Genomic DNA, 17,672 nt, shown 5'->3' with positions numbered 1-17,672 from the left:
TTCTTTATTGGTCAGTTCGTGCCAAAGGAAGAATACAAACTGCACTTCAAACCGTTTCTGTATTTGGCTGTTTTCATTAACCCTTTGGAAACTGACATGGGGCAGAAGTTGGGGTCACACGCGCATGCGCAGGGGAACGGTGTGGGGGGACATTAAATTATAGGGGTGGGCATGCGCACATGTGCAATAGCGTGCTTTTGGCACCTGAGGTGAAAAGGGTTCGCCATCACTGCCCAATGCTATGGGGTGCCTGACGGCACTCTCCCCCATATTATTTAAAGTATTTGTAAAGCCATTAAGAGTCATCAAAATTTGGGTAACTAAATATCACCCTTGACTTGATTTCTCTGTATCATTCAAATTAGGAGAGGTGGTTGACTCAGCCTTCCATCCTTCTGAGGTGGGTAAAATGAGGACACGGATTGTTGGGGGCAATATGCTGACTCTGTAAACCACTTAGAGAGGGCTGAAAACCCTATGAAGCGGTATATAAGTCTAACTGCTATTGCTATTGCTATTGGTGCAGCGCCGTGTGCCGTAATGATCAGGAGAAACAAAGACTTAATCCTAATAATATTGAGACTGGTGGGTGTGTGGCTCCTGCTTTGGGAATTGTGGAGCTGATTTTGTTCCATAAGGGGTTGTATTTATTTAGAAGTAACTGCCATTTACTACCAAGCTACCTTTATGATTTTTATGTTATTTGAGACTAGTCCTCAAATATAGTGACCTCAATTGCAACTGGCAACTTGGTTGTTAAACAAAGCAGATACTGAATGAAACTGTGGCTTTGCCTAACATCTTACTTCAACTTTCCTTTGCTTTATAGGCTTGTGAAGGTCATAAACACAAGGATTAGGTGGAAAGTTACTTTTTCATCACTGTTGTAACTACAAATAGTTATTCTATGAGATAGTTGCTAAACAAACTAAACCTGTAGGAGATCTGCCAGATTATTAACCTCAGGAAGGACTTGCAACCTTTACTGAGAAATGCTGAATGTCATCTGATGGCTATTCCCGGTCTGATCTTCTCAGTGAAAGTTCTACACCCTGAAATGCTTTTCCCCTGAAGTTTGAGGAAGCATCTACTTATTATACTATTGTTTAGGCACCAGTTGAAAACTTGTCCTTTCAAGCCATAGATTCAATACTGTTTTATTAGTTCATCGTTCCCCAACATGACTGTCATCCAGCTGTATTAACTTCATCTCCCAGATTTTTCGGTAATACGTCATGCTGGCAGGGAAGTTATATAATGACTAATTTCAGTTGTTACATAAATCTGTATTTTATGAAGGTTGGGAAACTTGCATTGATTTTTCAAACTTTTGTCAGACCAGATAGGTTGGAAAAGGGTCAGGGGAGGGGAAGTGCTGATGTTCGACCTTGACTATACCATTCTTACAGGTTATTAGGGACAGTCTCCAATTGTGTGATTATTTATAGAATTTATATTGGACAACACCAAGGAATCTCCAAAAGCTGGCTGCTGCTGGTGCAAATCACGTTTGTCATTCTTCCATTTTTATAAATACAAACTAGTCTAATCTTACCAGCATGAATAAAATCATATGTGCCTCGTGTTCGCCTGATAAAAATAAATGCGCCAATCATTATAAGTTATAATATTAGCTATAAGTGTTACTTATTGAAGTGTTACAATATTAAATTATGGATTATTATTTTCACAATATTGTTCAACACAATGTTTTTACAGATAATTTTGAAGTTTTGCGCCTCATTAACAGTTTTGCTTATTTATTTTTTGTCTCAATAGCAACTTTTTAACTGTCAGTCTCTATACAAGTTGAGTTTGCCGGACAATGATTTAACAACATTGCCTGCATCCATAGCAAATCTAATTAACCTCAGGGAACTGGATGTCAGCAAAAATGGTGAGTTTTTCCTAATATTATCATGAACACTAAGGAACAAGATTATAAAAATAGACATTTAGGTTTCTGAATCTAGGGGAATAACTTTGGGTGCAAAGGTCCAAAAGTGTGATAGTACATCACATATTTTTTATTGAATCAATTAATTTCACCAAAAACACTTTTCATCTTTCTTTTAGAAAGGAATGTGCTTTGGCATGGCAAAACTGAAGTTAAAAGAAAGTAACCTGTATAATGGTTTCCTATGCAAGCAGACTAAATTGGAGATTGCAGTTATGGAAGATGTATATATTTTAAATCACAATAACTGGAAAACTCTTACCTGCTTGCACAAGAAACATTTTTCTGTTTGTTATTGCATAACATACTGTAACAAACCCATTTTATTTGTTTGTTACAGTGTGTTAGTCATTATACCATTGTGGCAAATTACCATTCTATGGACAAATCTATTTATTTTTCTTGATATGACATTGTCATCTTCAGTGATAAATTTATGACACCTTTATGGTTTCCTGGTGATCTGCCATTCAAGTACCAACCAGGTCTGTCCATGTTTAGCTTTGCAAGATCAGTAAAAATTGCTTAAGTACTTCCACTTAACTGAACAAAAACAGTATCAAATCCAGTTTGACTCCTACTGCCTTTATTCAGACATGCAATAAGAAGGGGAACATGTAGGTGTAGAACGAATTCTGTTTTATAAGTAATACACACCTAAGTTGCAAGCCCAAATTGACATTAATTATTGCTTAAATAAATTACATTGGTTAGAAGAAATACACTGCTAGAATTGTGACTTGCAACAATTACCTCAATTTGTGATATTTTTTGTTTAGAATTTAAGCATCACTGTTCCATTTTAATTTCTTTCCCCCTGGCAGTTGGCTAGCATTCTATGTTTATTCTTAATTGGGCAGGTATTATGTATTCTCTTTTGTCTCTAAATACTTTTTATTTAATAATTTTCTATGTGTTAACAAATTATAGGGCTTCCCCAAATCTGCTTTTAGTAGGGCCTTCCTAAGAACTGAAATTGCTATAAATATTTGTGATCCATTCCAATTGGTGATTCTGTTGTAAAGTTATATGGTGGTCTTTCTTTTTGTTGCCTAGATTTTCAGTTTCATATGAAAGTGTCATAACTAGGTACACTATTTTGACAGCTAGACAAAATTTCATACTTTTTTTGTTGGACAAACAAATAAAATGTTTAGTGTATACAATTTCAGTATAACATTTTCCACAATTCTGAACTTTGAAGTGCATTAAAAAAACATTGATAACTTGTAAAACATTGATTTAGATTGCTCCTTTAGCTAGTCCAGGGTGGCCCACGGGGCTACACTGGAAACAGTGAAGGATGATGCCACGGTGCCTCTGACAGCCAAAATGGAGCTCGGGGTGGCTGCTCTTTTGCTGGCAGAGGGCTGTAGGAGGCTGTTGGCTGACAATGTCCCTCCCCGGGGGTGTGCACAGTTCCCCTGGGCTCTGTTTCCGCTGGCAGAGGGCTGCAGGATGCTGTTGTGGCCAAAAACAGAGTTTGGGAGGGCCACACACAGCCCTCTGTGCTTGTTTTTGCTGGCAAAGGGCTGCAAGAGACCATTGCAACCGAAAATGGCCCCTGGGGAGTCAATTAAAACTTGGGTTTTAGGATTTGTTTTCACAAAGGAAAAAGCTGAATGGGTGTACAATCATTGCTTTTACTAGGAACTTTAGATATATTGTTTCAAATGCCTTATTGCTATATTTAGTTTTGAATTTATTATTGTGTACCATCTTAAATATAGAATGGAACAGATGAGTTGCCTTTTTAAAAAAAGGATGTCTGCATTGTAACTAAGTGATAAATTCCTTATTCGAAGTGTAATGTTTCAAGTTTCATTGTTCCTTGACTATTCCCTACTGAGCAAAAGCTTAAGGCAGATAGACAGAAAATCTATTCTTTATTATTTCAAAATTGATACTGACTGAAAGGATGCTCACAAGGAGTTCAGTTCCTCATGAAGAGCTTATGTTATTTCTAGAGGCTGACAGAAGGAAATAAAAACTGTGCCACAAAAACTGCTTCTAAGATCTTTGTGCCACTATTTCAAATGTGGTTAGGAATTAATTAATACATTTACATTGAACTATATAACAAGCAAGCAGTTCATTGCTTATTTTGGTTCTATTTTTCACTACCCTTTTATATTAGCTAATCAAATACAAACTTTGTAATTTATACTTAACAAATGCTTTTGCAGTTACATTTTTATCCAATAATGCTGTGCCTATTGTAGCTCAATAAAATTTTGAAATAAAAAATAAGTTTAAAAATTGCTGCTACAGTATAAATGCACCTTCATAGTAGCAGTCATTATTACTACTCAACTTTCTCTAATTTACAGAAAAGTCATGATTGCACAATTGAAGAGAAATCGTTGTGCAATACTATACACACACACACACACAATAAAGAATTATGCAGAAATGAAACAAACATGTAGGCTATACATTTATAGACAAGTATATATCAATAAATAGAAGCCATGATTTTTTACAGTCATGCATGGCTAAGCTATATGAGTAAATTCTGCAGACCACTGCATATTTTAAGCCATATATTTGCCTTTCCAATTATGACATGTAAGCCTTTTGGCTATAAATAAGGTACAGTAAATCCATTTTATTTGTTTGGATGTCAACTCCATTGTAATATATTAATAACATAAACCCACATTACTGATTTTATGATATTTTTTAATGTTCTGATTCTACAGGTATACAAGAGTTTCCAGAAAATATCAAGAACTGTAAAGTTTTAGCAATTGTTGAGGCCAGTGTAAATCCTATTTCAAAGTAAGTTCTGTTGTAATATTTAAATAAAAACGTGTTGCCCAATGAGTATTACATTGTTTTCAGATTAAGAATATGATCTTGTATTTGTTAAATTTATCTCTGTTTAAATTTATCTAGGCTTCCAGATGGATTTTCACAGTTGTTAAACCTAACACAATTATATCTGAATGATGCTTTTCTGGAATTCTTACCAGCCAATTTTGGCAGGTAAGTTGTAAATAAGTTTACAAAGGCAAGTCACTAGTAGCTATGAAAGAGGATTGAATGTTGAATCTTCCAAATACTTCAAAACAGTAGACCATGTCCTTGAACTAAAATATCTTAATTCAGAACTATAATAGATCTCAAGTCTCTCTGTACATGGCTTTTGTTAACTTTAAATCAGCATTCAAGTCTATTGCAAAACTGCTATAGGGAGAGGGGGATTGGACATTGACTTGAGGCCCTTGCTAGTAATATAGAAATCATATTAAAACTCTAGGAGGAGAATATGTTGTGATCCACAAGGTCTAATTTTAGACTTTAGCTAGTGTACATAAGGAAGTCAGGCAGTGATGTCTGTTCAATTTGGAAATGAACTCATTAGCAAAAAGAACTCTCAAATCCAAATTTTCATGGCAGATAAGGATTTCCCCTTGCAGCTGATCTTAGCATGCACTCAAAAACCTAGGATGCCTTGTAATAAACTTCCAGAAGATCAAAATAATGGTCTCTATTAAAACACTCACAAAGTTTCATTGGATAATAAAAGGGCAGGACATTCAGTAAGTCTGGGTTTTAAATAATTTAGATATTGCCTTTTGGAGTCTGTGCAATGATCATGCAGGTGTAAAAAAGCTCTTCTGCCATCCTAATTTTCTTCTGTGCAAAAGGTGGAGAATGTCTCTCCTCAAATCTCAAATTATTCCCAGCAAGATCTCTGGCTCAGCTGCTCTGTAGTTCCTAGCTAAGCCCCTACCTAAATTATTCACAGTTGCAAGCTTCACAAATCACGATTATAAAATCAATGTTCCAAACCCAAAGCTGCATGCATATCCAGTGCAATTTTGAGATAGAAACTGACCAAGAGAGGATTGAGCTTAGAGCATGTTTAATCCTATTTAATTACTGACTTCTGTCAGCGAAGGAATGTCAATTGGTGAGTTCCAAGAGAAATGACTTTTCTGCTGTAGTGACCGCTCTCTAGAACAGGGGTCTCCAACCGTGTCAACTTTAAGATCTGTGGACTTCCAGATTCCAGCTTTGCTGGCTGAGGAATTCTGGGAGTTGAAGTCCACAGGTCTTAAAGTTGACAAGGTTGGAGACCCCTGCTCTAGAGTACCTGCTCTTCTGATGGTCCAGACACTGCTTGTCTTTTGGAAGATTTTGCAAACCTACATGGCCAGACCTGCGGTTCACTGTGTATGAAGGGCCCCATTTCCTGGTTAAGCTGACACTAACGAATTATATTATATTGGCTACTATTTATATTTAATTTTTTATTTATATTGTATTTTAATTGTTTCTTTGATTGGTCACCCCCAACCCGAGTTACTGGCTTGAGAATATAAAGTAGATGAATGATTGCAGTTTTGTTTTATTCCTAACATCCTAGAGGATATTAAATAAAAGGAATTCAAAGATTAAGGTCAATTTTAAATACTTGTAAGGAAAAAAAAGCCTGCATACTTATTTTGATCATTAGGAAGAATATGCTAATATCATAATTGGACAACTCCGTTGCTCAGAAATAGAGAACATTCCATTCAGGAGGACAAAATCAGTAATTTTAGGGGAAAAAACAGTTGAATTTTATGGATTAAAAATAATTTTAAGTTCTACTTATGTTACATCTTAGAAATCTATTCTTATAAATTAAAAAAAGTCTAAATATTAGAGAAAACAGGCAGCATGATTTGAAAGGCTGTATTTTTAACACAGTTCTTTATTAGCTAAGGTCACAAATTTGTGTTTTAATAGTTTAAACTTGCAAATTAAATCAAATTTCTGTTATAATAATAGGTTTATTTCATACTTCTCAAAAAGTAATTCATTGTATTTCTTTTAAAGGTTAACTAAACTCCAGATTTTAGAACTTCGAGAAAACCAGTTAAAAATGTTGCCAAAGTAAGTATACAGTGGTATTTGAATATATTTTGTTATGAATTGAAATATAATGAAAATCAGAATTTTAAAATGAACTTTGACATTCTAGGACCATTGTCTTTCTTGAGGTTTGTTTCTGTTGGAATTATTATGAATTATTTCTTTTTGGTCTATCTATGCAATTATTCATTTTGACAGTAATTCTACCTTATGGATGCTCACAGTTTTCCAGTTGAAACTATGATTTAAGTCTATCCATATGTTGTGAAATTAAAGAGTTTTCATCATGTCTTCTGACTGCTAGTTGTTATTCCTGGATGCGCTCTGCTAGTTTTGTTTGTCCTATATAGTGGCAGTTATAGTCCTTACATATATGTTGCAGGTGACTCCTGTTTTTTCCTTCTGGTTCTGCTGGATCTTTTGGTTTACTTAGGATTTCTGAAGAGCTTTCATTGGTTTACAGTAGTAGCAACCATAACCGTAACGGTTGTAATAGTGTGTTTATGGTTTTTGATGGTAGTGTTGGCAATGTTATCCTTTTCCACAGCTTCTGTTGGTTGTGCTATATTGGGCTGAGGTAGAGACACTTGATAAAGTTGATGGGGTATCCATTTTGTTGGGAAAAGTTGTACAGATGATTTGATTCCTTTTCTGGTGTTTGAGGTTGCTGCAGTTGTTTGTCCTTGCCTAAATAGTGTTCTTACAGAGTTTCTATTGTGGAAGGTTGGGTTATTACTTGGTAATAATAGAATACATGGTTGGTGTTGGATGTTTTGGGATAGACTTGTGCTTCTAATTTGCTATTCTAATTCTGCTGATGAGGATATCCAGGAATCATGTTGCTTTTTCTTTTTCCCTTGTGAATTTTATTCCTTTGAAAATGTTGTTGATAGTTTTGTGTGTCTTCTCTAATTGGTTCTTTTTATTATAACAAAAGTGTCATAATTTTAAGTTTTAGCTCCTTTTCTATTATATAACAGATTGCCCATTTGTTTTCAATTTAATTTTTTTAATTTATCTGTATCCTGCCTTATTATTTTAGCAAATACCTTCCCATAATTTAGCTTTGAGCATTTATTTTATTTATAGAATTGCTGCAAATTGGAGGGCATATAAGTTTTATCAGTAATTATTACAATTAGAAATATACTAAGATGCTAGTATTTAGAGCAAAATCATTTAATCTTAGTAGTAGGATAATTTGACTGTTTACTTCTTATGAACTGATCCTATTTGGTATGTTTTCTATAACTGTTAAACTGTAATGCTTATTTAAAAAGGCATCAGAATGAGTACATGAAAATAAGATATAATTGGCATTTCCCTTAAATCTAAGAACTTTTAATCCTTTTCATTTTTGCAGAACCATGAACAGACTGACTCAGTTGGAGAGGCTAGATCTGGGAAGTAATGAATTCACAGAAGTGGTAAGTTGTACTTACAGTTTCGGTTTAAAAGGTCATATCCTTAAATCTTTTAGATAATGCCAGATAAGAAATTGCCTTAACTTTTATATTCTAAGCTAACTTTATTGAATTGTATCATTTTAAAGTTGACTGCTTTCCCCCAAATTTTATTTGCTGTAGGCACGGCATTTTGGTGACAAATTGAATGTATGCATTGAACCAATGACTCTAGATTTATGTAATTCAATAAACTGAATAGTTAATAAAAATATTGAACATAAAAATAAAGATTTTGAATAGAGAGTAAAACATCTATGTATAAATACATAAAACAAATCAGCAAAATTCTCAGTATTTTTTCTTAATATTGTATTTTCTGTTAAATATTCTGTTATAAAAATAATTATAATGTATTTTTTTTATTTCTATTAGCCTGAAGTACTTGAACAATTAAGTGGGTTAAAAGAATTTTGGATGGATGATAACAAACTAACACTTGTTCCAGGGGTAATGTATATTTATTATTTTTATATTTATATTACAACTACTATAACAATTCAGTAGTATGCTTAATGCTTAAGTGGATAATTGTATTCAAGAATGCTGGTCACCTTTCCTGAAAGAGATTCATGAAAACAGTTCTCTCTACATTCAGCAAAAACTCAACAAATATACCTTCGGGATAAAAGTCTGAAAATAACAAGGAGTAATTTTTCTGTGTCACATAGCTTATCACCTTTCTTGAATTCATAGAGAGTGGGAATTGGTTAAAATGTTTAGTAGAATCCCACAATGAAATATCTTTTTCTCTAGATTTGGATTCTGTAAAACTTTGATTAAAGTATACATCCTAATTTGCAACAGAGCATAAGTATGATCTGATGTCATAGCAAATAAAAATTTCTTTAGAATTAATTTACCTGTAGAGTAGGTATATTCATGTTTTAATTCACAAGCTTTGTATTTTACCAATGTCTCTGTATTTTCAGTTTATGGGCAGTTTGAAGCACTTGACCTACTTGGATATTTCCAAAAACAATATTGAAACTCTTGAAGAAGGTGTTTCAGGATGTGAAAGTTTACAAGACCTGCTATTATCTAGTAATTCACTTCAGCAGCTGCCAGAGTCCATTGGTTTGTATTGTTACCTATAAATATATCATAATATCATGACCACATTTTGGCATTCTTTATTTAAACATAACTGTACTTTTGTACCATATAAACAAAACATACCTTGTCTTATTTTTTTATTTTAAAGAACAATTTTATATTGAAGTTAACTTAAAAGTAATTCATCAGTGGAAACAATTACAGTGGTAGTAATAAAGAAGAACATTTGTAGCTCAGGGTTGGCATGAAGGGTCCTTGGTGCTCTCTTAGCTTGCTTGTTTCCTTGCAGACTTTTCATTTCCCAAATTACATAACATCAGTGCTAGTTGTTCTCTAGACCAGCTCTGCTGATGTTACTTAGTTTGAGTAATGAAACATCTGCAAAAAAACAAGCAAACTCAGAGAGCACTAAGGACATAGTCCCCCATGACAATGGTTTAACCAATCCAGTATAATGCAGTAAGGTGGATTAATATTTCCAAATTGTTTTGCATTAGTTAGCGTGCTGCCAGATTTATTAGTCTAGAGTTCTCATTATCCCAATTCAACTTTGTTTGTGATCAGAGAGCTGGCAAAGGAAAAACAGAATATAGCATCTGTCAATTATTATCTGTCAATATAGGTCTGTCAATTATTAAATATTTATGGTTTTAGATATTGCTTGGTAGTAACCATGACACTTGCAAATAAATTTTCTCTTTTCCTCAATTGACAGTATCTACAGATGTCCTTTAATAATACATAATAATAAATTAAAAGAAGTACTTTTTCTTTTGTAATAAAATTTGGTTTGATTTTGGTTGCAATTGATTTAGGACTAGAATAATCTAGCTACTCTGTTTTGCACAGGATACAATGTAATAGTTGCACATAAAAAATGGAAGACACCTTGAGAGATTGCTTGCTTCCTCTACAATGATGTAGATTATGTCATGTGAATACCGTATGACTACCATTTTGATATTTCTTTTATAACAGGTTGTCTGAAGAAATTAACAGTTCTTAAAATTGATGAGAATCAGTTAATGTACTTGCCAGATTCCATAGGAGGGTAGGTATTTCTACATCTTCTTTAACAAAGAACATGTTATATTTCATTTTAATGGTTCTTTAATGAGTAACTTAAATAGAATAGTTTACCTAACGCCTTTCAAATCTATTAATATAGCCATATTTGTATTTGTAACCATTTTGAAGTTTATAATCCTGCATATCCAGTAGATTTAGATTATTTTGGGGGGTTTACAGGGATTTGGTATATTGAGCTTTGTTCCAATCAGTAGCAATTCAAGTTTCAATTGGTATTGTTTATATTTTCCATACTTGAATTTATATTCTTCTAACAAATAATTTTATTTTTAATTTATTTTAATTTTATTTATTGAAATTGGTTTAGGTTAACATCAATTGAAGAACTAGATTGCAGCTTCAATGAAATTGAAACTTTGCCTTCATCTATTGGGCAGCTCTCTAACATAAGGACTTTTGCTGCAGATCATAATTTTTTAACACAGTTGCCACCAGAGGTATGCTTTTATTCATGGATCCAGTTGTTTGTGTTTATAGGCTTAGATTATTGAGATATTTTAAAAAAAATAGTAGAATGTGACTTTTTTTTTTTTGACATAAACTAGAAACTAATTTTGGAACTCCTGATTCTTGGAAAATTGGTATAAAAATGCTCAAGTACCGAGGGTACTCATCTGCCAAATGATTCATTGTGGCACAAGTTAGCTCAAAAAGCAGGATATAAATTTAACAAATGAATAAAAACGAGAACTGCTTGGGAGCGTGTAGCTACTTTGTAATGAGAAACGGGGAAGTTGGGAGAGGAAATACTTGTTAAAAACTTTTTACCACCTGGAGCATTGTCCTGTATGTGACAAAATGTGCAAAATTGGATATTTGGAAATGAAGGACTCCATTTTGATGACCATGAAGTACTCTCTCTACACCTTTTTTTGATGATGCATTAAGATTTTTCTGTTATTAGAATACACAGTTAATCCAAACTTGCTCTTCTACTTATGGAAAGACTTAAAGAGATAGAGTATGTTTTGCTGATCTCTCTTTCCAGAAATCATGTAGGGCTTTAGAGATAACAATAAGCACACAATAGGACACAAGGCATGCGCATACTGCTGCATTCCATACCAGTGATCTTCAAGGACAGCCCCGTGAAGAATGCATTGCAGTACTTGAGTTGTTAGGTGATTAGAGCATAGATCCGTGATGGTGAACCCAGAAGTGGCACGCAGAGCCATCTCTCTGTGCAATATGAGCCATCACCCGTTATTCTTCTGGGTTCTGGTGCACTGGCCAGCTGGTCTTACTACGTTCAGGAGCAACAAAACCGGAAGAGCAGCCGCCGGGAAGATGAACTTCTGGTTTCCAGCACGCATATGCGCACTGGCCAGCTGGTCTTCATGCACGCATGCACTGCAGAAACCGGAAGACCCAGTAATGGTGCGCATGTGCACACCAGAAACTGGAAGATCATCTTCCTGGCGTGCGCTGCCATTTTGGCACTCAGTGCTGAAAGGTTCGCCAACACTTGCCCAGATTATAATTGCCTAAAGGGCCTCCCGATTCAGAAAACAAAATCTGATTTCATACTAGAAGCAGTTGTCCAAAGGCTTTCTTTTCCTCCTAGTACTAAATGCTTTGGTTTTTGAACTTAGACAGTTGACCATAAAGGACACAACTGCTAAAGTATATTAGTCTGATTTTATTGGCTTATCTTAATTTGATAGTATCAACTGGATTTCCAGGTTCTGCAGAAGAGTTGTTCAGGACTGATGCAGTGGCTGAAGATTGCCTTCCTATACATTAGATAGAAAAAATACATGTAATCTCAATGTGAAATATATTCTCTGCAAAGTATAAAGTCTAAATATGATCAGAAATATGATCTTTTAGCTGTGTTTTCTATCAATTTTGGTAATTCAACAATGTCATATTGAAATATACTTTTATATTCAACAGCAAAATACCAATATGTACATTTATTATTGATAAAATAAGCTTATGTATAATTATGTTTATTTTTTTCAGATTGGAAGCTGGAAATATGTAACTGTTTTGTTTCTTCATTCTAATAAATTGGAGGTTCTTCCAGAGGAAATGGGGGATATGCAGAAATTAAAAGTTATAAATTTAAGTGATAATAGGTTTGTAACTTACATTATTTTGCATGAGTATTCTGTTATTCACAATGAAGTTCTGGATGGATATAATCCAATCACTATTTCTCACATAGAATTGTTATAAGCATAAAATGATGGGTCATTCAAATGGGGAATTATTGTTTCTTTGGATGAAGGTGGACTGAACATGTAATATATTGTATTTATATAAAGCATATGTTATGTAAAATATTTTGATATATTATTTTATAGTTTCTGTTGGTGAGAAAAGGTATGTCTAGGAAATGTGAAAGTCACATTAGGAAATGTGACTTAAGAATTTAGACAGGAGTGGGCACCGAGGAAAGAGCATAGTTGTTTGCAAGAGAAATGTGCTTTGATTCCAGAAAAGTTTGAAGGTTGCAGGGGCTGCAGTTGTGTTGGCAAGAAAAGGAGCAGTATTTCAAACCAGGAAGACCAAGTGACAACTTGAAGACATTATGATGGATTCGCCTCTTTTTTTGCCTCTGTTTTTAATTCATTTATATTATTCAATGATCCAGAGCAATGTGCAAATGCCTTACTCTTGAATTATTTGAGTTCTGCTTCAGAACTTATTCACAGTCTAGCTGTGTAAAACTGTCTGGAACCACTTAAAAAGCTGAATTTACCACAAGAATAATTTGTAATCCCAATAATAATTAGAAAGATAAAAATTACACAATTAAAATGGATAAGAATGTGGGAAAAAATAATCATTTTATTGCTATATTTTACTAATAAATAATTATTACTGCTTTGATTTGCTGATTAGCTAAACAATCATCTTGACTTTTATTCACAGATTGAAGTATTTGCCTTATAGCATTTTGCAACTGCAACATTTGACTGCTTTGTGGTTATCAGATAATCAGGTAAATGGTATTTGTATTTCATAATTTAATATTTATATTTCCTTTGAAACAGAGTACGTTTTAAAAATAGCACTTGAACTGAAAATACATTGTTAAATTATTTCATAATATTGACTTGTACATTTGATATTTTTATCATAAAGTGTTGTATTGAATATGTTGCTATGTTTCTCATGAGAAAAATATTTTATTGATACTTTGCCTAGAAATAAAGTGAAAGAACGGTCATCAAGAGAATTTTAGATACTCAAAAAACTCTCTGAGCAGTTTTACTCAGTTTCTTAAGAAATATCTTCCCTTCCTTGTCTATAAAAGTGCAGTTGAAAATACTTGGGTTAGATAATGTTTATTATATTTCTCATTTGCTTGTTAAGAAAAGTTTAAGCCTTCCTCCCTCATTCTGTGGCTTATTCTGAGCAGAATGCAGGAGGCGGGCGGGGAGGGGGGGAAGGAAGAAACGTGAGGAAGGAAGGAAAATGTTTCAGTAAAATATAAAAGAAAGTTTTACTTACACAGTAAAACATATGCTTGTCTAATTGCTGGAAATTAAGTTCTTTTGTATTTCCATATGAAGAACGAATATCTGAACTGTACTTGTTTCCTCATACATTGAACAAATAACATTTAATATTCTGTTCCATGATTTTTACTATTTTTTTATAGGCATATATGATTTTTGTAAATAGGCTCTCTCTAATGACCCACCACCTATATAATATGTGACCCACATCACATTATATATCCATTGTGGTTATAATTAAACATGAATATTTACTTACTTATTTACCAAATTTACATAGTTGCCCAACTCTCCCTCCCTCTCTCCCCCCTCTTTATTTCAACACATGTTTATCTTATCGTTATATATCTTAGACATTCTTTTGCTATCAACATAAGATTTGTTTTGTGTCCAAACAATTACCAATGACAAATTCCAAATCATGGTTTATCTCTTAATATGAAGTGACAGTACAAATATAATAAATTAACTTTTGGAGCTGTATACAGTTTTCTTTTATCACTATACCTTCAGAACTGAGATAAGATTCTGTGGAGTCAGGCACGTTGAATCATTCAAGTAGACTTTGTTGCTTTTTCACAGCTAGCAGATTTTTGTTCCTTAGAGATCTGTAGAGAACAATCATCTAATAATCCAGAGCAAATTTTGAACTGGTCTCAAAGAACCATGTTTAATGTTTTACAGCAAGTTATATAAATAATTAGATAAAAAATGAATTATAGTAGCTTAACCTGCATAATCTCTATATGTATTCATAAATGTTCCCTTCTTTCATTCACAGTCTAAACCTCTCATTCCACTTCAAAAAGAAGTTGATCCAGAAACACAGGAAACTGTTGTTACTAATTATATGTTCCCACAACAACCAAGATCTGAAGATGGTAAGAATTATATTTATTGATTATTATACAAAATGCTACTTGGAATAAAAAAAGGTTAGATTGGATTTGTTTGCCTGACCTTAGAAATTCAAAACACCTGAAAAAATATTTTAAGATATTTCATGGGAGAAACAAGTATTAACAATATTTAAATTCTGTAGGTCTCCCCAGTATATAATAGAGATATGATGACCATTAGGATTCTGAAAGATTTTTAGGTTTTGGCTCACAGATTTGTGAGCCAGCATCTAAACAACTGCTGTTTAAGGCATATTATACTATAACTTTACAGCACTTATAAATGAATGTGTTTTGTGTCTATGTTCTGGACATGCTCTGAGCATTGAGTAAAAAATACATTGGAAGTTATGGCTCAGATTAAAATCAGTAGTTCACATCTACTGTCTCATATAAAAGGGAAAAAAGCAAGGTACAATTTAAACTGCATAAAGAAGAAAGTCTCGTGAAATAATTGGGAGCTGCCTGAAATTTTGCCTTCTGGAATACATTAGGAATGGAGCCACATTATCTGTTTTATAAATTGCTTCATGCTTTATCAAGTCTTTATAATTGGGATGAGAAAATGAATAGATTCATTGTGCATAATTTCTCTCATTACTGTTTATAAACATAGATAATTGTAGCCCTTAGGACAGTCTTAGTGCAATATCTGGTCCAAAATATAAATTAACAAATTTGAAAAAAACAAGTGGTTATTTCCTCAGCAGTCTTTCAGTTGTAGAGAATTCTGAAATTGTGATACTTAGAGCAATTAATAAAATTAGTCCTTAACTTACAATGATAATAGAGCTGGCTAATTATGTCATAAAGCGGGCCCTCACATGACTGACCCGGTTTTATGACCTTTTTTGTGATGGTTGTTAAGCAAACACCATTGCTGCAGATGTTAAATGACTGCCAGGATCGTTAACAATGTCGGGCATCTTTGCTGAAAATCAGAAGTAAATGTGTTTTTAGCAAAAACATCATGAGTTGGGATCATATGACAGCAGGATGCTGCAAACAGCCATAAATGTGAGCAAGTTGCCAAGTGCCCAAAATGCAGTCACATGTGTATGTGTGTGTGTGTGTGAGTGAGCAGAACTGGGTTGTAACTACCTTTTGTGTTTGTGGGGGTTCTGGTGTAACTTTGATTGATCACCAAGTAACTTGTCATGTTTTGCACTGTCTATAAACATTTCATTTTTTAAAAACAAGATTATCATCATGAATTTTCAGATCTAAATATTTTTCATTTGATTTCAGTAAAGTTCATCAGATCTTGACTATTCTTGTTGCCAGGTAGTAATGGAAATGGAAACTTCATTCATTTCAAATTGGAGCTTGGGCTGTTTATAGTGCATTCAGCCTGTTTCGTTAAGGAGGATTTTAAGAAATGCTACGTGCTGTTGTATGAATTACTTTATTTTCTCTAACTTACCTTTATACTTTTATTCAGTTATGTTCCTATCTGATAATGAGAGTTTCAATCCTTCACTGTGGGAGGAGCAAAGGAAGCAGCGTGCTCAGGTGGCTTTTGAATGTGATGAAGATAAAGATGAAAGAGAAGCACCACCTAGAGTATGTATTTGCTTTATTCTGTTATCTTGCCTTTAGCTTTATCCTTTACAGGTGAACCACAAGCTGCTTTGGATGTAATATTTTGCTGAGGTGGATAATCTGTCAATGGATATCCTATTTGATCTGATGGGGTGGGCAGATAATCTCAGAGAGAGGTGGTCCTACAGATAACCTGCTCTGGTGTCATGTAGAGCAGGGGTCTCCAACCTTGGCAACTGTTGCTAAGGTTGGAGACTCCTGCTTTAGAGCTTTAAAGGTGATAGACTTTAAAGGTGATAACCAGCACCTTACATTGTACCTGGAAGAAAACCTGGATCCAGTGCAGCTTGCTTATCAGGCATGTAACATGAGCAAACTGGTGGGTGGTGGCAGCCAACACTTTCAGATGGTCTTCAAAGGTAGCCCCAAGTATAACACATTACAGTAGTCCAGATGGAAAGTGACCAAGATATAGGCGATGTTACTGATAGCCCTTATTTACTGATCATTCTAAGTTATGTAAACCCCAGAAAGCATGTTTTACAGCCTTTTACAGACAGTACTTTTGACTGTCACAAAATGCTCCCCCACCAATGCATGGGGTATTGGCAACAGGTTCGCATTTATAACTGGTTGAAGCATCCTGTAGTCACGTGTCTGCAATTTGTGGCAGAAAACAGCAAAAAAGTTCCATTGGATATGCTGGATTCCCTTAACAACTGTCAGGGTTCCAAGTAATAGATCCATATCAAGTAAAACTCCAAAGCAGGTAAATTCCTCAAAGAATAGCTTTATTGGAAATACATTGGCACAGATCTGGTGAAAACTGACCCTGAGGACTCCCACAGTTTTCACCTAATTAAAAATAAAATGTTGTCACTTTCTCAAAACAATCAGGTACATGGTCCAATCACACCTCAAGTCATGTTGCTGCTGGGTGATATCACTCTGCCTTTCTCCGGCAGGGTGTGAGAATGTCCTTGGTTCACAACAGAAAGTATTTTGTTTTGGCTACGGAATCCCAACTATCTCAACTCCCCCTTCCCTATCCCTCAGCTCCAGTGTGGCAATGAGGTCAATGAAGTCAGCTTCAGGGTTTACAACAACCACCTGATTTGCTTAATGGCGGGTGACTTAATTTACGACTACTGTAAAAATGGTTATAAAATAGTCAGGTCACATGGTGACCCACTTAACAACTGCCCTAATTTACACCCAAAATTCTGTACCCCTTGTGGTAGTAAATTGAGGAGTAACTGCACTTACTGTATTGATCAGAATGTGGAACACTCTTTGCTGCAATTTATAACTGGTTAATTTTAAAATTGAT

At 34.2% G+C, this 17,672-nt stretch overlaps 1 protein-coding gene across 3 annotated transcripts in view; it reads left to right on the top strand.

The window, feature by feature from the left end:
* LOC116505685 (erbin-like) overlaps positions 1-17,672 on the top strand; it is a 92,470-nt gene that overhangs the window by 41,701 nt on the left and 33,097 nt on the right. For all 3 annotated transcript variants that reach the window (XM_032213034.1, XM_032213033.1, XM_032213035.1), the window contains exons 4-16: positions 1,780-1,897; positions 4,660-4,738; positions 4,856-4,945; positions 6,788-6,844; positions 8,187-8,250; positions 8,662-8,736; positions 9,219-9,363; positions 10,321-10,393; positions 10,739-10,868; positions 12,397-12,512; positions 13,312-13,381; positions 14,683-14,782; positions 16,242-16,363. In XM_032213034.1, the coding sequence (XP_032068925.1) occupies positions 1,780-1,897; positions 4,660-4,738; positions 4,856-4,945; positions 6,788-6,844; positions 8,187-8,250; positions 8,662-8,736; positions 9,219-9,363; positions 10,321-10,393; positions 10,739-10,868; positions 12,397-12,512; positions 13,312-13,381; positions 14,683-14,782; positions 16,242-16,363 (1,239 nt within the window). The remainder of the gene's footprint in view (positions 1-1,779; positions 1,898-4,659; positions 4,739-4,855; positions 4,946-6,787; positions 6,845-8,186; positions 8,251-8,661; positions 8,737-9,218; positions 9,364-10,320; positions 10,394-10,738; positions 10,869-12,396; positions 12,513-13,311; positions 13,382-14,682; positions 14,783-16,241; positions 16,364-17,672) is intronic.

The sequence above is a fragment of the Thamnophis elegans genome, chromosome 3 (genome assembly GCF_009769535.1).
Source record: "Thamnophis elegans isolate rThaEle1 chromosome 3, rThaEle1.pri, whole genome shotgun sequence".
Classification (NCBI taxonomy): Eukaryota; Metazoa; Chordata; class Lepidosauria; order Squamata; family Colubridae; genus Thamnophis; species Thamnophis elegans.
The sequence above is the reverse complement of the archived record's forward strand: the minus strand, read 5'-3'. Positions and strand labels throughout refer to the sequence as shown.